The 22969-nt window shown below is 36.1% G+C and overlaps 1 protein-coding gene across 2 annotated transcripts in view; it reads right to left on the bottom strand.

Annotated features, from left to right (window-relative positions):
- NDST4 (N-deacetylase and N-sulfotransferase 4) overlaps positions 1–22969 on the bottom strand; it is a 280730-nt gene that overhangs the window by 28179 nt on the left and 229582 nt on the right. For both annotated transcript variants that reach the window (XM_003798172.2, XM_023518192.1), the window contains one exon: positions 10610–10792. In XM_003798172.2, the coding sequence (XP_003798220.1) occupies positions 10610–10792 (183 nt within the window). The remainder of the gene's footprint in view (positions 1–10609; positions 10793–22969) is intronic.

Here is a 22969-nt window from a genome sequence, read left to right on the forward strand (position 1 = left end):
TCAATCTCAAATCCGCTATGGTTTCAGTTTAACTCTCACAGTATTTATTGCTGTGGTACAGAAGCACACTGTTGTCTACTTCTTTTTTTTTTTTTTTGGTTAGCAAAAATAGAGAATAGCTAAAATAGTGATTAGTGATTTTGTGTAGATTCTTGTTTTTTTATAGCTTCTCTTGAATCTAGCCTTCTTCATATTAATGATTTCAGTCCAATGGAGAGTGACCCAAAATGATGTGAAGTATCCAGTTATAAATAAAGCCACTTTCTCTGAATTTCCCCTTTCCAACTTACCTTCAGGTGTAAAGCTGCTACAATTACAGAATGTGCCTTGGCCTCAAGAGGAGAAAGCCGTATGCTGAATAACCTGACAGCCTACGGCTCTGGTTGACCACGTAGGGCAGAGCCATCCATATCGCTTAGATTTCCTGCCCAGTTTGGACAGTTACATGGTGGAGAAAATACACAGTCATCCCGTTTAATCATTTTTGAATGACATTATTACAGCAATGCAACCTGTACTCTAACTCAATTGTTTCTGAGTACTCGTCTGTGAGAGCATAAGAGCTTGAATCAATGCATGACTTTCTTCAACAACAAAGTCCTATGATAAGATGAGAACATAGGCCAGGTGTGGGGGCTCCCCCCTGTCATCCTAGCACCCTGGGAGGCCCAGGTGGGTGGATAGCTTGAGCTCAGGAGTTTGAGACCAGCCAGAGCCAGCCTGAGACCCTGTCTCTAAAAATAGCCAGAAGTTATTAACTACCTTAGGGCAGGCATAGTACCTATAATCCCAGCTACTCAAGAGGCTGATGCAAGGGGATTGCTTAAGCTCAAGAGTTTGAGGTTGCTGTGAGCTATGATGCCATGGCACTCTACCTAGGGTGATGAAGTGAAACTCTGTCTCAAATAAAAAGAAATTACAAAACAATTCAAACCTGTTGATGAACCACACTTCGAGTAGCACTATTCTGAGTTAACCATTGCCAATACTAACCCATCCCTTCAGTTATATTATGTTGACTATCACAGAAGTATTTGTGTCTGCCCCTGAATTATTTTATGCATGTATGTATGTACATATGTTTAGAGATGGTGTCTTTTATTTTGTCCAGATTGGCCTCAAACTCCTGGGCTCAAGTGATCCTCCGGCTTCAGCCTCCTAAATAGCTGCTCCTAAATCTTTGAATCATTTACCTTTCTGTGCAATGTTCATTTTTTTTTTTTCCAATTCATCACCCAAATATTGCAGATTCTTCTTGTTTAAGCATACTACCCACTATTACCTCCCCTGTGTGTTTTAGATGGGCAGCACGGCTTAGTTTTGGAAAGCAGGAGCTCTGGAGTCGAGATTTCCTCTGCCTGAAGCAGTTTTCCTAAATTCTCTGGACCTCAGTTCCCTGTCTATAAAACAATGATTGACAGTATCTACCTCAGTTACTTCTGAGAGCATTATGCCAGTGTTCATGATTATATTTAAAAGGACTAAATCAGGCTGTAGAGAGAGAGTGCTTTGATTCCACATCGGCAAGTTAGGCAACTGGGGCAAGGGAAAGTTAATCTTCCTGGGATGAGTGGGTTCATTACAGGCATCCACCTTGACAGCAGACTTCTAGATCCACCGTCAGAACGCACTGGCACCTTGGCGGCTGCCCCTTCCCAGGAAAGTTTTACTTCACGCAATCAGTTGACTTGACTTCTGAGATCTGGGAGCTACTTTTCAGGGAAATAGTTTGGAGTTTCTTTACTAGTCTTTAGGATATGGGCCACTCTACTAGATGACCCAAAGACCCCTACTATATCATCCTAATCCAGCATATTTCTGTGTACCTTTGCAGCCTCGTTCCTACAACTCAAACATCCCTAGTTTTAGCACCACTTGCCATTCGGATCTCAAGTCAAATATCACCCCGTGCGAGTGGCTATCCCTGACGCCCACGGCCAGAACTTCCTCCCACTCTTGTTTCTCCATCAGAGGTTCCTGTCATAATTTTCTTTGCTATATTTCAGTACTTTAAATTATTTGTATGTATATGTATATAGTAATTTGATTTAACTGTGCATAGTTTATAATAATTCTGTCTTAATTAGATTGTAAGTTCTCTGAGGATAAGGCTCTGTCTTTTTCATTGCTACAATTTAATACAAAGGAAATATTTAACACTATTGACTACATGACTGATTACCTTAGGGCAGGCACAATAAACATCTAGCATCAGGCGCAGACAGATTTTGACATATGTTGGAAAGTCACCTCATATGAACTGTGTAGACATTCTTCCTCTATATCTCCTACAACAAACCATAGATAATCCCTAATTCTGTCTTTTTTCAGGGCCTGGAAGTTAGTTCTTGCTATTGAACTCACATGATCACTTCAGAACTTAAATATTATCTTCCCTATACTATCATATACCTGCTTTATTTGTAAAGAAATTTATTCTTGAGCAGTATCTTAGACATGAATCTGTAGGCAAGCAGTTCCTGTGACCTATACTCATTGAATTTCCACACACATAACCAAGCAAAGAGCAGATCTCAGAGTTGGTGTTCACCTCCTTTCCTCAAATGAAGGTTCCTTTATGCTTAGTGAAGGCAGAAGAGTGGGCTGCTCGGTCACTCAGTGCCACCACCGAGAGCTGAAGGGAGATTTGTGACATCTTCCCTGACTCCGTATGATCAATTCAGTCACCTATCTTCTTTTTTGCAGTGCACGTGTCTTTCCCATTCTAATTTCTATTTGCAAAACCAGTGAAATAAAATATTCACAAAAATGGGAAGATTTAAAATAAGATTTGAAAAGAGTTGGCTTTGTCTCTAACACACAGCTCACGCATAAGCATGCCTTTTTGGTGGACAATGACTCCAATAAGCTGGAGTTGTATTTTCCCAAGAAGTTGTACCGATAGAAATAAACTATCAAATAAAATAATCTGTATGCAAAGATGTTACAAACTTGCTGCTCCAATTTGTTTGTTACTAACAATCCAATTTATATTACTTCAGTCTTTGCTGTAGGAATCTTACAGTCAGAGGCATGTTGGATTCTCCAGTCTAAGCAGATGTTCTTTGTAACCACATTCCTTCTGCATTACGCTATTTTAGGACTTTCCAGATGCCCATTTCTGCTTTCGTCTCTTTTCCTGGTGTATTTCCCCTTTGCCTGTTAATTTCAACTTTATTAATAGCGTGTTTTATATTCTGGAAATGTTTGTTTAGACATTTCCTATTCTGATTTTTCTTGTACTGTCTGAATATTTGATTACCAGTGAACATAATATCTAACTTTTATTGATCACCTTATATATTCCAGGCACTTGCTTGACCTGGAATAGATTGCTTTTGATCCCCCAAAGGAAGCTGGCAAAAATGATACTATTATCCCTTCTTTATAGCTGAGGGAGCTGAGATGCAAGGTGTTTTATTTACATCTTCCTGAAAGTCACACAGCAAGTCAATTTCAGATTAGGAATCCAAATCTGGGATTATTTCAGCAGTTAAATTGTGCGTGCATGCATGAATATGTATGTGTTTCTGAGTGTGGGGGTGTGTGCATGTACGAGCGAAGCTTTTGGAAATGATTGTCAAGTTTAAAGGATCTTCCCAAGAAAACCTCAGCCTTTTATTACACTTCATGCTTTGTTCTATGGCTATTGTTTTAACTTTAAACATCAGAAGATTACCAAGCAATTGTGTCCTTTTCATTCTCTAATCTGACTGTTCCCTTCATAACTGAAACTGCAGTAAACAGTCTTTTTTGTTGTTGTTAGTATCTAGTGATATAGACATAGTTTGAAAAAGTAATTCAGCTAAAACTGCTTTATGAGTAAAGTCCCAGGCTACGTAAGAGACATGTGATTGAGGGACCACACAGGTACAGGAGCTGCAGGTGGCTTTTACACAGGAAATATGGGAGACAAATTTAGTTTTAAGCATACAAAAAAAAAAAAAAAGACAGGCAGAAGATTTTCCTGAAGCCCATGAGCATGACATGGAAAGGCCAGTAAATTGTGATGAAATTATGTTATTTAAAAGGGCAGAAGCCCTCAAATTTTCTCCCCTCCAAATAAGTAAAAATTGCAAATTTGCAATCAAACTAAAAAAAAAATTATACCACTTACCTTATTTTGAAGTCCATATTTTTATGGAATATTTGAAAGTAAATTTTGTTCTTATGAGATCTAGTTATTCCAAGCCTACACTGTATTTTTACTACTTAAAAAAAAAAAAAAAGAAAGAAAAGAAAAAAGAAATTGCTTTGCTCTTTGCTTCTCCACATCCTTCTCCGACAAGGACACAGGGGAATTATCAGTTCGAGATTGATCATTCCCGTCCACGTCATATGCTGCTCCAGATAAGTAGGGCATCTAGAGGCTTTAATAGTTGAAATTTTAAAAACGCCTAGTGCTCATGGCGGAAGGAGTATTTTGTAAATTCCAAATCTTGCAGACACTACTGGTTTCCTTGTCACTCCCTCTCTGCTTGCCTTCTGCGGCACCATTACAGAGAGAATGCTGCAAAAGACATGTTTAAAGAATGATTCTTTTCCCTTCCTGTCTGTTTTAAAATTTTTTCTGCATATAAAGTTTTGCCTTGTACACGTCTGTAAAACTGCTTTCCAATTCTTTATTGTACAGGCTGGTGACTTTCAATGTTTTTGTCTTTCAATGTCATTTAAGCCTAACACAATTCGAGTGTACTGACGAGGAATTTTAATAGGCCGGGGATGTGTATTCTCAGGGCTTCAATCAGCAAATCCTTATGGAAAAACTCTAAAAGCGACACTGTCTTTACTAAGACTCTGACTCTCCTGGTGTTTCATTTACAACCCAGCCAGCCCCTCAGTTCCTCGGGAAGGCCTTTCCTATCGGAGGGCGCTGATCCGTGGTGAATCCTCGCCCTCCACAGAACTCCTGCCACACTGGACAGACTGATAATTCCTCAACTTTTCAGGTACCAAAGTCCCCTCAATTACAGAGGTGGGTAGACTCCAATATCTGAGGTCAGGACTGGGTGGGAGGGGGCTCCTGGTCCTATGTAAGTCTGGGGTGGCAACTTCAAGAAGTTTGCATTAAGCATAAAGCACCTCTAATTTATCCCCAACATCTATAGATGCTTCACCGTATTATACGCATGTTTATATAAATAAACTAATAGTCTTGGTGTTCCTCCACGACATAGTCTCATAGTCAAACTGACCCCAGGGGAGGAGGCATGTTTACTTGTAGCTCTGTCTTCACTCTGATAATAACACGCTTCTTCACGCAGTACCTTACGTTATTATTTGTGTTTTAATAAATATTCTCACAGGGACAGATAACCAACTTGAAAGAAACGGTATTTTTAAACTTGAATTAAATCACTAGTCTAATACAATGCAATATATTCATAGTATGATGTTATAAGATGTTTCTGTAAGGCACACACAAAAACATTCAATTTCTTTTTTGTGGTTGCACTTGGATTAGGTGTGCAAATATATTTTATGACAATTTTAATTCAGAAAGCACAGAAGTATTGTAATTTGCTTTATATTATTGTTTAATGGCGCTATCCGCAGATAGTTTTTCTGTAACTTGAACCTCACTAAGTGGTTTCTGGGGGGAATTTGATACTTGAAGGGAACTTGTTTGCAACTGATTGACAGGAAAAGCCCAAGACTTATGTCACCATTTTTGGATGTCACAATGCCTGACATCCTTCTAGAATCCAAAGAGGGCTTCACTGTAAATTAAGGAATTAAAGTCAGGAGAAATTAGAAATTATTTTCATCTTTGAGGGGAGAGGTGGCATTTCGAAAAGTTTAAAGGACATACTGTTACTGACTTAGAAAGAGAAATGTAACATGGTAACATATAAATTTAAATTTTGATGAGGGAAATATGTTTAAGATGATAATGAAGTCTGTCCTGTACTTTGTAATCTGTGAAGTAATAAAAATGATAGTGCCTTTATTTTACTGAAAAGACTAAAGGATGAATGAATGAAAGCCCAAAATATGCAGTTATCACTTGAATTTCCCCAGTCACAGGGTGATCAGTCACAGAGCTTTCTTTCCTCACTCTCAGCCTCACTCTCACACACATTCTACAACTCTTACTTTGAAAATCTTTCTCTTCCCCACCCTGAAGCTACGGGGACTTCCCGCTCTCACCTGTAGACTAGTACCCTAACTTTAGCTCCTCCCTGTTTTTGCCTGCCCGGCAACAAGCTTCTCGGATAATCTTTATTGACCAGTTCTTTAAGATCCCTCATGTTCAGAGGCTACGCTTGCTACCCTGCTGCCCGTCAATATCAAAGGACGCTGGCCGCTTTCAAAGCTCCCCACTGACGAGTACTTGCTTCTCAGAGTTGTTTCCCATTACATCTCAACTTTCATCCAAGGGACACATGGGCTACTTTTGTTGTTCTTCGTGTACACACACGCCTCTGCTTTTGACTATCCTGTCATGATATTTTGAAGGTGGCAGTTATTGTACTATGCTAGCCTCCAGGTTACAAATATGAACAGACACAGTCTTACCCCTCAAAATTTGCATGCGCTGGTATATGACTAGCATGAGTGTCTCCAATACTTTGTAGTAAATGCATTAATGGAATTATATAAATAAGTTATATGTTGGTAAAGAGAGGAATAAATACGAAGACGAATTTATAATGTTAATTGTGTTTACATAGTAAGGAGCTACTGTGGTTTCTACTTTCTGTGAAGGTACAGATCTTTTGATTATGTTGTCACTTCAGAAGTATAGGTTGAATACATTAACATAGAACCTGGCATCAGATTCTTTTGAAATGAAGAGTTATCCCTGAAATGTCTTATACATACAGTCAATGATCTACATAGAGGTCAATTTGATTGACTAAGTGTAAAACCACCATATTCTTGTGGTTGAAACTACACTGGAGTAGAAAGTTAAGAGAACCCAGACTAGTGTCCTAATAAGAAAACCCTGACTTTAGTCCTAATAAGCCAAGTGACTCAGAACAAGGCATTTCACTTCACTGGGGTCATCCATTTCCTCTCTAAAATGAATATGTTGGGCCAGAGGTCCTTAGCTTCCTATTCTGCTCATAACAATCTATAATTCTCCACGTCAGTATTCCTCCTTCTATTCAACAGACACATAATAGAACTTACAGTGGGTGTGCCACCAGATCTTATGATGTGTTTATGTCACAGACCTTCAAATCCCATCATTTCTAAACTGGAGCTGGATGCTTTGACAGCTAGAATCCACAAAGATACTGACCACCTGAGGTTAGCACAATGCGGTTGACTTTTCCACTTCTTTAACTTTGGAGACATTAGCACAGAAAGAGAGAAGAGACTGCTACTCGGGAGCGTTCTCCAGGCACACAGACGAGCAGGAATCCACACCACGTTTGGCTTGGCGTGTTTGTTGTTAGTGAGACTCTGGGGTGACTGAGTGAAGATTGAGACTGAGCTAGCCTGACAGTTTGAGAGCTTAAAAGCATGGATTAGCGAATGTGCAAGAATTTGACCTTCCAGCTGTCTCCATGTGCATTTGTGTTCCCATAGTTAGACTTGAAAAGCAAAAGGAAACTCTATTATTTCACACTCTGTAGTTATTCTACCACATTATTCTACCCAAACAATAAGGGACGTGAATTAATAGGCCCATATACGCATAATGTGAGAGTCTCACACACTAGGGAGTAAGCTAAACAAGGACTCAGTCTAAGGATGTCATCCACATGTATCTCAGCACACATTCCCATGGGAATCAGCTTTGGAAGAATCAACCTCCAGTGAGAGAGGGGCACAAAGGCCTTTGTGCGGTGCTTACCTCATATCAAGGTACTCGTCAGATATTCATATTGCACGTTTTAATTAGGTGACAAAGCAATTTCACATATATGGTACTTGGTGCTAATGAAAATTTACACAAGGAGCCAAAGGAAATCAAATAGATGCTAAGATTATCATTTGTCGCTTTTGGGGGTTCGATTTGTGGTAATAAAAAAGTGTGAATTGAAAATCTAAAGAAAAATAACAATTAACTTTCTTTAAAATGTGAAATACAGTAAAGAAGAAGTGCTGTTTGCAAATAAGAGGGGTGCCTTAACATCGCACTTTGACGATTTGTAGCAATGACAGAGAAACATGTTTGTCTACCTTAATTCTCTAGGGCTATGACGAATGGGCTATAAAACATTTACCAAGTGATGCTGGCTTTGTTTATTTTTTCAATAGAACTAAATTTATGTTGTATAAAAGAAATGACAATGCTTAGTTTTTGTTCGTATTATGGATATGGATGAAAATAAGAGAGAACCACCAGGGAAGAGAACTCCGACAGTATTATGCACTTTATCATAATTTCACAACATTTGGTTTTTTAGATATTGTTTATGGTGAGGAAAGCTCACCAGATTTGCCTCATTAACTTAACTGTTCTCAAACAATCTTGTGTGCCTGAATAATCTTCTCTTGAACTCAACTATTCCTTGATGTTTTCATTCTTTGTTTTCCTTCTTAAATATATTAATATAATTTATGTGATAGCAAAGGTGGACTTTCAGTAAAAACATTTACTCTTGAGTGCCATTTAAAAACTTTTACAAAAAGGATAGTTTGATAATATATGTAAAATTCTTAAACTTAGGTAAATAACAACAACAATAATAAAATTTTTGAATTCTATGAAACTTTTTCTGATTTATTCTCTTTTATCAACAACTTGCTAGGAAATTATACCTAAGATATTATTGAAAAATTAAAATGGTCAGCAATTAGAAGTATATGTAATTATGTTATATTATTTATATGTATTATGTAATCTACCTATATGTACACATTTTGTATGTCTTCCAAGAATGATATATTTCTCTAAAGAATAATCACATTTTATTTTTCATTTTCATCTATACCTCTAATCAACCAGACCAGTATTTTAGATTTAACAAATATTCAATCAATATTTAGAATTATCATATTAACCAAATCGTATTAGAGTTCACTCTTTAAGAAAATAGCATCTCTAATATCCAAAGAATATTAATACATGTGAACTTTTTAAAGTTCAAACATTGCCAAGAAATACAACTTACCATTAAGAAAAATACTTTTCTTTTAAAGAAAAAGAAAGACAAGTAGAGCTCGGGAAGCACTAATTGTTTCTATATCAGCTTTCTGAAAACTTTATAAATTTTGCTGCTTTCTCCTGCCAGTGAACCATACATTATAGATATTTCACGTACCAACATGCATGAGAAAAGAACTGATTCCCCGTCAAAGGTTAGAAAAGTGTGTGAACTCTTTTGAGAAACCACCCTAAGGGGACACAATCTTTACCTTTATAGAATTTAGCCTCCAGTGGTTGTGACTGTACACGTTCATAATAATTATGCTTCTAACTATTTAGTCTCTGGATGTCTAACATATACCAAATTCGTAAATGGTCAGGCAACTTATTGGAAGAATATCTAATTAAAACGTGTAGTTTAATGTAAACACAAACATGAAGGGCTACTGAATAATCATGATATGTATGACTTACTGTTGCATCAGTCAGTTTAAAACACATTGGGACATATTATCAAGAGTAAAGAAGAATTCCTCCACTAAGCTGGGAGGAATGTATTTTATTCTTTTTTGCATGCCCTGGAGTAACTTGCCTTACCTTACACATAACAGATACTCAATAAACATCTGTTGAATGAATTTCTAACTGCATAGAAACAGATCAGTACATAACATTATTTATGGAATAAAAAGAAACAATTGGTCTTGAGGAGAGGGAAAGAGGATGGTAAAAAGTCTGTTTCACAGTAATTTATCATTGACAATGATGCCACTTTCTCTACCAACTGCTTAGCGGGGGACCATCTGATCTGCTCTTTGCAGCCAGCTTATTGATTGTGTGGGTCGATATAATCTGATGCATAAAGAACTAAGAAAATGGGAGGCAGCATGTTCCGAGACAACTGCTAAGAGTCAGATGGTTTACATCTGATGTATCCAGCCTAAATAGCCCTACGTGGAGTTAAATTTTAGTAAAAGCCATCCTAAAACTGACAATTCTCTCTTTTATCAGTAGGTCTAGGGAACATCTTAGTGAAAGATTGGTTAGATTTAAAGTAAAGATGCATTGAGAAAAACTAAATCTATATGGGCAGAAAGTAAATAATTGCTTTTCCTTTCTTATATACCTGGTGTAATACATATGGATATTTGAGTTTGGTTATAGGGTCTTAGATTACAGTGGAATCTTGGTTTTTCTAACTCAAGGTATTGAATATTTAGCCATTTTCCTACTAGTTAAAGCTCCCACTACATGCAAGTTGAAATGATTACCTTGGGGAAGACACCAAAGATAAAACAACATCCTTAGTGCAAAATTTCCAAACCAATCAAACCAATAAAAACCTCCAAAAAACAAGTAAAAATACAAACACTTAATCTATAAAACATACATACAAACAAACAAACAAATGTACTTTTGAGGAGAAGAATGAAACTATTGGATAAATCAGTAGTTTGTGATAAAACCACTTAAATACACCCAGCAAAGTGGCTGACACAAATCAGACGCTCATAAGTTGCTAATTGCTTCCCTCCCATTCCAGGAGAGAATGTTAAGTGTTACCTGCCAGAGAGGGTCTTTCTGCTCAGGGAAGAGCTCAAAGTACTTGTGGGCCAGTTGCACTGGAGACAGAGTTTGCAACTTCAGGTTGGTCCAGCTCTGCACAAAGTTGGCCAACTTCACAAAGGTATATAACCCTAGGCGGTCATTCCCATAATTTGATAAATGGGTCATGAAAATGCTGATCTGAAAGATAAATAAAAATAACCACAAACCGTCATATGCTTAAGCTCAAAAGTAGCTGTACCAAATCCAGGCAGAACCTCACCTAGCCTTAGAATTTCTTGAGAAGTACAACTATCTTTTTAGGTGGAAAGCTCCATGGGTAATTTCTATATATATATATATAAAACACTTACATTCACACAAAATTAGAATTGAAATTGAGACTGGCATCCCATCACTGGACATGAGAAGTATAGCATTAGTTTGCATACTAGCTTTTGCCTATGGTGAAAATAATACTATCAAATCCCAAAATCTATTTACTTCAGGACTGATGAAGAAGCTGTATTTAACCAGCTTCTTATTTGTTTCAAATTTTTCTGGTGTAAACATTTATATAAACTGAAATAGCATTGGACTCAAGAAAACTTCTTTGTGGTATTGCAATAAACTGTTAACATTTGCACAAAAACTATTCGCCATTAGCCCCAAACTCACTCATAGTCACCCATCTTTTTACAACTTTTCATACATGAACACTAACTCTAAAAATGTCATGCCTTTTCAGTGGTGTTCTTTTGTGGATCCAAGACTAAGAAAAGTGAAATTAGACCGATTGCTCTTAAAACAGAGCAACCCAAATTTTGAGTGTGATAACAGATGTAATCTAATATATAGTCAATAAGATATTGCAGGAAATAAAAAAATACGAAATAAAAGGGAAATTGTGTAATCTTTACCTAAATTTCAAAGATTATTTATGTAATTCATAAAAAGAGAGTTCATTGTTTTATACCAAAATCAATATTTCACACATTCTTTTATCTCACCTTATGTTCAAATTCAAGAATTTTTAAAAGTTCTTTTCACTGCTGGTACACTGATCTATAAAGATATCACAACAATGTGAGTACTATACTGAAGTGTCCTTTACATTTTATAAGTCTAAATATTTAAGAAGCACAAACCAACCCCCCAAAATAAGTAAAATATATTCTGTTCTCTTATCTTTAAGAGTATACCTTATAACTATGTATTTACATTATGTAGAAAGCAAGAGTACATAATATACACATATGGATTCAGGTATCTTTCATACCTCTGTCTCCTTTTATATATGGATAATCTTGCTATGTTTACATAAACACATGGTATTTCTACATTCACATTTATATATACTTTTATACATATACATACACACATCTTGCTTTCTATATACAGAACCTGGCTATGGTTTTTATATGACTAAATGTCAACAAAACATCAAAGATGACTCAATTCAATTTTACTGCACTTGTCTATTGAGAATCCAGTGACATTTGGATGAGTAATAAAATACAAACATGTATTATTTAAAAAGAAAAAGTGAAATAATGTTACAAATAATATTTGAATAAATACAACATCTGAAATTAAATAGGAAAATAATACAGAAGAAAAGTCAAGTGTCTCCTGCCTGTTTTATGTGGACATATACTGACTCTTATCAAAGGTTTATATGTTATTTCTTCATACAGTTGTTGGGTTATTTGGAAATAAAGATGAGTTTTCAACACCCATTCCAATATCATTTTCATTGCGACTGGTTAGATCAGTGGTTCTCAACCTTTCTAATGCTGGCCGTATGTTCATTGTTACAAAGGGATTGTGACCCACAGATTGAGAACCACTGGGTTAGATAGTAGCCATGAAATCAAGACCTTATATTCCCAAGAACTAATATGTGTTTGGACAACTACAAATGACCCAAAAGGAGGTTTTCTGTCTTAAAATTAATAAAGGCATTACCTTGTACAAGAATTTCAAAAAATATTCTGGAATGGTGTTGTAAGTTAAAGACATCAGGTTCATTGTTTGAATACACTTTTTACATTGGAACAGACACTCTCTATTTTATTTCATCCCAGAATACCAAAAAGGATACTCTAAGGGCAATCTATTAGAATGATCAGAGTTACTCCTTATCATACTTGAAGGTAAAGAAGGCAATGTGGCCTTAATGTTCCTTAATTACATGAAGTGATATCTAAAATTTATATAGTGCTTACTGTGTATTAGCCTGGGTTCTAAGCCCTTTACATATAGGACATACAGTAGAACCTCTGTAGTTGACCACTTCCCTACCCTGAATCCTCCGTAAGCTGACCTAATTTTCATGTACATATCAGTACAGTAGACCTAGTTGCTTAGGCTGACCACCTCCCTATATTGACAAGTTTGTTATTGTTTTTTAGGTAGTCAACTTGACAGAGGTTCTACTGTAATTAAATCTTGACAGTGTTCTTCCACGTAAGCTGTTACTGTCACCCATTACAGAGGAAAAAACTGTGGTACAGACCAGTTAAGTAACTGGCTCAAGTTCCACAGCTGGTCAACGAGAAAGCAAAAGCTCAAAACTAGCCAGTCAGAGTATTAATTCTGACACATAACGTATCTGACAACCTTCATCTAAACAATTTTAGATACTGAGTTTTACAACCATCATTTTTTATCCTTTTGCATTAAAATGAAAAAAGATAAAGAACACATTTCTATAGAAGACAGTGGGGAAAACTGTGTAAGGATTATCTTAGCAACTTAAATTTTTCATTTTTTATTTTTAAATTTGAATGACAAAAGAAATTATTTTGAGAATCTAGAATGAAAGCTTTTAAGAAAATGAATTATAATATTTGCAAATACCATAAATGTATGGTGGAATCCTTGAATATATCCTTGAATATAGTATCATTCTATTCATATTTCCAGTCCTTTGTTTTCACCTTGGATGTATTCAAATCTTTTTATTCTGAAGGTTAAATAAGAGAAAATCTACTTTTAAAAGTATTCTTTATATAGCTTGCTTGGGTAGAAACTTAAATGAAACCCCTAAATGTTAATTATTAGAATGGTCTTACCTAAGGTACATACAAAATCATTGAAGAAATTCAGGTAAAAATGTTACTGTCTAAATGTTCCCTTAGCCAATCTCCCACTTAAGTTCTCTATTTCAAATAGGAAGTGACCTCTTGGCAGGACTTAATTACAGAGTTTCTGGAACATAGCATGGTATTAGGAGTTGATCACCACATAACTGCAATTATTGTCAAGAGAACTTCTTTATAATCACCACCAAATGATATGCCTTTGATCCCAATAAGTATACATTTATCTCACGTCACCACTGTAATTAAGAAATAAGGCAGCATAAGTAGTGTGCATCAGGATAATTATAGTTTCCCAGGACAGAAATTATTATGAAAAATTAGGCTGTAGTCTAGGTGCCTGAAAAAACATAATAATGTCCTAGAAATCTACCACCTGCCCTCTAGCATTGTTATTTTAGGCCCCCGTGAGTTTCAAAAGACTGACAACATGAAAAATAGAAATGTTTCCTTGAGATTTTGTGAAGATTATTTTCATATCACGGGCAGATGTGTATTACCATTTTATTAAGATGTTAACATACGGTTTTTAAAAGACTTTTGCAACAGACTAATTCTAAGTCAATTTTTTCAGAATTCTCTTAGGAGGCTAAGACATGTTTTGTGAAAAAAGTATGAAACTGAAAGCAGGACGAATAGAAAATCTGCCTTTGGAAGAAAGCAGAGTCTGGAGATGTGTGTTCTATGCTGAGGCACGCTGCTGTATTTAAAGTTTCCTTTACCGAGAATATAAATAAGGGCCCTGGCCACGTTGGTTGCAATCACTGTTGTACAGGGCAGCATAAGCACATGCCTTGCTGGTTAGAGACAAATTAGTGCTGGTAGATGGTCAATTGACTGCACTTTAAGAAAAGCAATTCTGCAAGCGCAGCTTAACCGCGTATCTGGCTTGCTAAAAGCACCTATTGTGCAGACAGAGCATTTTACTTTTAGTATTTCTGGAGAAATGGCTCATTTAGGAAAAAAAAAAGTCTCTTCAGAGTATGTAGGGCTATAAGACAAATTAAGAATGGATATGATTAAGACAGAAAATAAGGGAATTCAAAGAATCTATGGTATGAGGTGGTAGCAAATAACTTTTTACAGACTCCCAACACGTCGCTACCGTTCTTTACACGACAGTGTATGTTCCTCTGTTTACCCCATTCTTTTATTTATTTATTTTTATTGTTATTTTATAATCTGATGCCCAAAACAGTCTCATTCAGTACAGTATTCCCTGCAGTATCATCTGGAAAAGGATGACTGTGCTATACGGGTGGAAATTGTTTATGTACACAATTCACTGTGCTTTGAAATATGGCAGCTCAGAGGTGTGCATCGGCTCCGACAAGACGGGCTTTATCTTTCATGTGACAAACACAGGCAAGGACATCTTATTCAAGGAGTTGAAGAGTGAGGTACTCAGTAGGGGCTGGTATCAGTAGACTGGCTGCGGCAGGCCTTCCCAAGAGGTCCCCGAGGTCTGTGTGCTCCTGCGTTTCCACCAAGCTCTTTGGGCTGTCCTGTCTTTAGAACTTCTGCCCATGTTCCTGCCTTGACCCTCAAGGCTCTCAACTCTGTTACAATCAAATATAAAACTAGACTAAAGTCTTCCTTTCATATGTTGTGAAAATATGCAAACTAGCTTGTAGGTCCTAGGGCAGTCTCATCATTCATTAGAAATAGAAACAGTTGGACATTAGCCCACTTGCTAACCACAATATGTATACACAAAATTGGGGAAGATATTACCTTTAGAATAAGTCCATGTAATGATATATCTATAGTTCATGGAAAAAGGAGGTTTTACACACAGCACTAAATACATCTCTATAATAGGAAACTGGGTAAATATATTTGAACTTTATGGATAATCTTAACTATGTGAAAAATCACAGTCATAGAGGCAAATGGGGTGGTAATAAATAAACATAGGTAAGAATCTATCCCCGAGATATTTAAAATGACAAATTAGTTGCTTGTGTTTTATAACATTTTATTTTTCCTCTATTAGGAAGTTACTGATATCCATGATATCCAAAATAGAGGAAGTAGAGATAAAAAATGGGAAGAATAAAATGAATATGAAAAGCCTAATTTTAACCATAAAATGAAGCATCAATATTCTGTAGGTTGAGTTAATTTTCACTGCCAATGCCAGAATAGTTTCCATGTTTTTCCTACTTCTATGACAAATCCAACATAATTGTAAATTTTGTGGTCATGAATATCAACAGCTATATATAATATCTTAAATTGGAATTTAAAAGTCATCATTTAGAGCATATTTTTAGTTAAAATGCACATTGAACATTTGAGTGATTCATTTTGAGCCCTACAGTTTCTTTAAAATCAAATTCTTTATAGAGTAGACAGATACACAGTGCATATAAAAACAAACACAATAATAAAAACAGAAAGAACCGTTTTGCAGAGTAAGAGAAGTACCCTGTTTTCAGACACCTCATACCATTCTCATAGCGCAGCACGGTCTTTTTAAATATAAATATTAGCAATCAATTTCTATCTTTTGCCCTCTGTGGCTCTGACACCATGCTCCTTTTCAGAATGAGTCCATTGTGTTTAAAAATATGTCCATTAGCTTGTTAAATTATTGATTATGCTTTTAGCTCTCAAAAACGTGAAGATAGACAGACCTAAAGGAAGGTGTCCCTCATGGCCCATTATCAGATGGGTTTTGGAATTGCACTCATATTTTTCTTACAAAAGGTAATTTTGTCTCTTTATTTCCAATATAGGTTGGTCCCACACAAGAGATACCAAGAATCAGACTATGCTTAACATTACACATTTGAAGAGAATAGCACTTTTTGATTTAAACAGACACAACATAACCATTGGTAATAATTTTAGGCAACCCAGTCTTGAGCAACTCTTTCGTCTGAGGTGACTAATAACTTGGTAAATGTCAACATCTGTGTTCTTAGAAATCAAAAATGAGAAAAGTTTGCCCAAACCTACTATAACTTTATTATTCTTTCAGTCAATATAAAGATTGCTGTTGCTTTGGAATCCACTATTTATATACCATTTTATTTTTCAAAAATAAAACATACTTTGGAACAATTGCCTCATGGTTTACTAACACAGTATATTGTTGAACAACCATGTTAACTTTAGAAAGTGGTTTAGTGTTTATTTTGTCATGTTGCTTGATTAGGTACAAAGAAATTATTTTGTTTTTAAGAAAAAGAAATGAGGATCAACGTCAAGTGGCCTGTCTGGGGTTATACAAGGAATTTCAGCAAATCAGAATTCAAAGTAGTCAACAAGTATGTTGTACCTTTCTTAAGAAGGTAGATCTTGTTTTAAGTGCTCTTACCACAATCTTAAAAAAAAAAAAAAATGGGCGTGTGAATCTGAAAGATGTGCTCTGTCATACACCATTGTTCTGGGGAAAATACTTCAGCAAAAATTCTGTCAAACTTCCTTCTGTTTTCTCCGTCCTCTCCATCTGTCATTTTAATTACTAGTTAATTTTATCTATAACAACCCTGTATTGTCTAACAACATTTCTTTATAACTTTTCCTAGAATTGGTTCCATGTAAAATTTCATTTACATTTTTTTGATTTGGGAGGGAATAAGAAAAATTAAAGTTGATGTTTCAATATCTATATTTATACATACATATACATTTTTATACATTTTAGCTGACTAGTAGACTCTGGCCAAAGCAAGATAAGATAATGAATACTGAAGAAAGAAATGATTATTTCATTTTGAAAGATTTTACTTCCTTTTCACTATTGAAAAAAAACATTGATGGCTCAGTGCCTGTAGCACAGTGGTTATGGTGCTAGCCACATACACCTGAGTTAGCGGGTTCAAGTCCAGCCTGGGCCTGCTAAACAACAATGATAACTGCAACAAAAAATAGCTGGCGTTATGGCGGGAGCCTGTAGTCCCAGCTACTTAAGAGGCTGAGGCAAGAGAATCACTTAAGCCCAAGAGTTTGAGGTTGCTGTAAGCTGTGATGCCATGGCACTCTACCGAGGACGACATAGTGAGACTCTGTCTCAAAAACAACAACAACAACAAAAAAAACCCAAAACAGAAAAACAAACATTGACGTTTTCCATAATTAAATACAACTTCTACTAAGAGATGTGTTATAGAAATACACAGAAAGGAGCTTTAATCTTCTAATCCCTAAGTTCCACTCTTGGAAGAAGGGCAAGGAGGGAAAGTGAAATATATAATAGTAAATATATAATTTGGATCAGGAGAGGAAAAGGAAGTAAAAAAGAAAAAAAATAAAAAGGAGAGGAAGGAGGGATGGAGGGAAAGAGGAAGGAAGGAAGGGAGGGAGGGAGGGGAAAAGGAAAGAATAAGGAAGCAAGAAAAAGCTCCAGATTCAAACACATCTCAGCATCTGTAGGTTAGAAGAACAGGAAAAAAAGGAGCCTGTTAGGAATAGTTCACGTCACATCTTTAAATCTCCACTCAGAATAAACTCCGGTTATTGATCGTTGTGCTCAGCCTTCTTTCCTCAGCAGAGGGGCTCTTTACGCCATGTGACTTTCAATGTGGTTTCATCTAAGATGAGCATTACCACAAGCATTTATAATTAATCACTATTCCTAGTTAATGTTTTAACATCTCATACCCTTGACTGTTCAAAAGAAGGTTTGTGTGTCTGAGCAAACTTTGGTTTATAATTTGGATCAGGTTTAATGAAGAAAATAACAGTAATAAATGAGTGAAAATATTGAAAGAGATAGTGATTCGAATATCCTAGCAATCTTTATTTCATGTGTCTGAAAATAGATACAAATAACTTTGAGTTGCTGCCATCATTCACATTGTTTTGATTTATACACAACAGGGCAATATGAATCATGATGCCTGGATTGGAGGACTAGCTCTTCCCTACTGTATCAGGTAACTTCTCTGAATCTCAGATTTCTGTACTGTTGCATAAAAACAATAACTTAACTTACAGGTTTTTTGTCATGCTGAAATGAATGGACATATTCCAAAACACTTTGCAAAATGAGATCATTCTATGAAAGTTATCATTATAAACACTCAACTAAATAAATCTAGAATAACCGACATGCCAAATATAATTAAATTTTGATGTGTATCTCAGAGATGTCTCTTGTAAGCAAAGTTAGTGTTTTTTCCGCAGAATTCATCCGTATATATCATTGTTTAAGATAATTCTTAAATTTCTAGTCAAACCAGAAAATGTTGGATACATGTACTCCAGAGGGAAAATAACTACAGCTGATTCCTAAGACAGGAAGCTCTTTCACAGTCTTCAAGTTCTTTTTCTAAGGTTCATTCTATTTTGAATTAACAAATAATAATTGCATACATCTATACTGGGTATAATGCAATGTTTTGGTACGTGTATACATTGTGAATGATCAAATTAGTCTACTTAGCATATCCGTCAGCCAGATATTTGTAGTTTCTTTGTGGTGATAGTATTTAAAATCCCCTTCTATCTATTTTGAAATATACAATAAATTATTATTAACGATAGTCACTAGGCTGTGAAATAAAACACCAAAACTTAATCTTAATAAATGCAAGTTTTATCTATCAGCATCACCTCTGACAGCTGAAGTTAAAAATCAATATAGGAGGAGATTGTTAAATGGAATCTTTTGTTTCATTTTAAAAAGCTCGATGAGTAGATTTTAGAAGCAGACACTACCCAAGGGTAGTTGTGATGAGCTGATGACTTGCTTTGCTGCACTGCTACATGACTAAGTCAAAGAGCACCCCTCAGGCCTCTCCCCCGTTCCCTTCAGGGCACTCTCCACCTGACAGGCTGTGTATTGATTTTGTTATTTATTATCTATTCCCTCTCACATTAGATTGTAAGCTCCTTGAATACAAGGACTCTGCTGCTGTCATTCACCATTGTATCCTCAGTACTTAGTGAAATGTCTGGCATATACTTGGTGTACACCAAATATCCATTGAATGAACAAATGAGTCCTTGGCCACACATACTTATTTTTTGCCAGTAGAAAATACAGAGTAACTTATTTGTTTTTCAATTATTCCCCAAAGTCTAAAGACGTGAGGGAAAACACGAAACATTCAATTCTAAAACCCAGAAAACAGCTGGTGTTTAACGAGATCCAATGAATTGCTAAATTACATTTTTTATTTGTGTTTTCCATTTTCATTATCAGACTAAATGCAAGTGAAGTTCTATTCTGCATCTGATTATTTACCAGTGTCCCAGTTTTTCAGTCATAATATTTGGTTAGTACATTATTAATAAATCAGAACTGTTTTGAATCAAGACCAACTAGAGTGTAAACACTGATCTTCCTGAATAGAGAAGTTGGGCAGAGGCTTCGTCAAAGCAGCAGTAAATAGGGCAGCTGTTCTAACAGAGAACAGAAGGCTCCGGCTGTATTTCAGTGAGCAAGCTTTACTCTCCATTTTTCTTGTGCGTTAATAGAAGCTTAAATCATTAAAAGATAGCACATGCTCACAACCATATAGTTATTGCATATATTTGTGTTTTGTTTTTCTTTTTGTAGGCAAGACAGAATGAGAATTTTAGATGGCATGGCAATTGCCTTTTAAAATATCCTGATTTTCAACAAACATCTTCCCTTTTTGTAGGATGAGAGACAACCAAACCTGCTCTCCCTCTGTGATACTTAGCATTACTCTTATTTTAAGAGGTCAAACTCCTTTTCAACCATGTTGCAATGATGCCACATAAAAGTCAGTGGAGTGAAAAGTCATAATCACGGCAGTTCAGACACTGGGTGGACAAAACATGCCTGTTAGTGACCAGTGTAAGTTTCTCTAACAGCCTCAAAGCGAGTTCAACAGTTTGTAGTGAAAAAATTGTCATCTTTAGTTATTCAAACATTCAACTAATTGACAAATATTTCTTAAATGGCAATCTTTTAGGAACTAGAGATATAACGGTGAATAAATTATGCTTGATTTTTGCCTATATGAGCTTAGGGCCAGAAGGGGGGATATATTATAGATAAAAACCTCAGTATATTACAATGCAAGGTAAAATAGAAATTCTGTGGGTCCATGATACAACACAGGTGCTAGGGGCAGGGCACTGGTCTAAGATTTACAAAAGCCTTTTTGATCTGAAGGATCCATCACCCAGGTGAGACAATGGGTTGGAGTAGGGGTGCAGCTGAGGCTCTATGTTAGACAGAATTACACATTCAAAAGGCACTCATTACCAGAGTGCCTTCTATGCCCTCTAGAGACTAATGGTTGTTCAGTGTTGGTCCATGTAAGGAAAAGAAGAACAGTTCATGTATTTTAAAAAAATTCCTCATCATTTGGACTTCAATTATAAGAGCAAGAGGAAGCATTGAAGGATTTGAGAAGGGAGGGAAGACACTCAGATGTGCATTTTACAAATAAATATATCCTAACTGCTTTGTGAAGACAAGGGAAGAGGGGAAGTTGAGAGTCGTTTACAAGGCATAACTGGGAGGTGAGGAGCATCTGAACAGTGGTAATGAGAAAGGCCACAAATTAAGCAGATTCAAATTCCAAAAGATCTGTGTTTGCTTAGATGTCAGAGGTTAGAAAAAAGTATCTAAGAAGATAGTCAGATTTCTGTCTTAGGAACCTGGATGGGTATTGGAGTAATTTCAAGTAAATAGAGATCAGTGGAGGGATGAACAGAACAAAAGATTGACACAAACAACAATAACAAAAAACCTTTAAAATAGTGGCCATAAAAAACCAGACAGGGAACTAACAAGGGAAGCATAGAACCATGCTGAGGCTGCTTTGTGGGTCCAGGTAAGCCCATATAAATGGATACAGACTCGAATCTGTATGCTATTCGCTGGCATTCATCAGTTAGAAGCCAACTTTAGGGTCTGGAAAGAGTATGTAAAGTTGAATCTTCTAGAATTGGGTCTTTGCCAAATGATTGTGATAAGGAATATCTTAGTGATGACTGGAAGATACAGATTAAAATTATCTCCCAATGTTTTCTGAAGATTAGTAACATTTTTAATCTTCTAAAATATATTTTCATAATACTTTCAAAAGTATTTTAATATAGTTAACCTACAAGTTAACTATATTAAAAATACAATTACTTATTAAAGTACACATTTTAATGTTTCTACCAAAAATGATTGGGAAGCATTGATATGGGCATTTTTGCCTCACAGAACACACGTACTTTCTTTCTCTGCAAACATCAAGGGAGTATTTTGATAAATGATAATAATGAAAGGAGGAATATGCAGTGTGTTCTTTTAAAAGAAGAGCGAAAGCATGAAAACTAACTCTCTTCCCTCTTCTAACTTTGAAAGATACTGGCAGAAAAAAAAATGGACATTTTTTTTCAGAAGGACATCTGAAAAGGGGAGAGAAAGGGTGCCCAGGGCAGGGAATTAAAATTACATAGAAGGATTTTTTTTTTCTTTTAGCTTTCCTCTTGATTAAACTTAGCTTTTCATGGTAGCATACATACATTTCTTTCTTTTTTTTTCAGTTTTTGGCCAAGGTTGGCTTTGAACCCTGATATATGGGGCTGGTGCCCTACTCCTTGAGCCACAGACGCTGCCAAACACATGAATTTCTGGTGGGTTAAGGTTGTAGGAGCTCAGGAAATTTCACTCCAAAGCATAAAAGTATTTGGTATGAAGAGTATTTTAAATTAAAGGGCCTTAGATATCAAAAGGCATTGGAAAGGGCTTTCCCTCTATCTTCCTAAAAACCAAACAGGCCTACCAAGAGCAGGAATTAATCTCTCTTTCCCCTCCCTGTTATCTCACAATACAGCAAGAAAACCGATCAAGAATGAAACCAGACTTGGTCAAACCCATTTTAAAGAACGGTCTCTCAGATTAATTTTCAAAAAGAATAATCTACAAGTCAATCTGTTCCCCCATCTATTCATCCTCCCTAGACAAAGGCTTCCCTATATTTTTCATCATCCCCTCCCCTCTAAAATGAGGGTAAATAAACTTCAGGACCTCACTCAGATATTAGATAATTATCCTGTGATGCTTCTTGTGTACATGGTAAATAAATTTGTAATCTCTTTCTCTTATTATCCTGCCTTATTGTGAATTAATCTTTCAGAGAACCTTGTGAGATAAAGAAGTTTCTCTTCTCCCCCACAAGGTGACACCAGTGAAAGAATCTTGGGTTAAGCTATTTTGCATATAATTGCAAACAAGAGAAATTCTCTCAAAGCAAGGGATTCCAGAGAGCAAGGGCCTTTAGGATGTGTGGGCCTCAATAGGGCCTGAGGGAGATAGTAAAAGAGGTTGCAGGTAGGTGCCTTATGA

The sequence above is a fragment of the Otolemur garnettii genome, unplaced genomic scaffold, assembly GCF_000181295.1.
Source record: "Otolemur garnettii isolate 467f Iridium unplaced genomic scaffold, OtoGar3 scaffold00129, whole genome shotgun sequence".
Classification (NCBI taxonomy): Eukaryota; Metazoa; Chordata; class Mammalia; order Primates; family Galagidae; genus Otolemur; species Otolemur garnettii.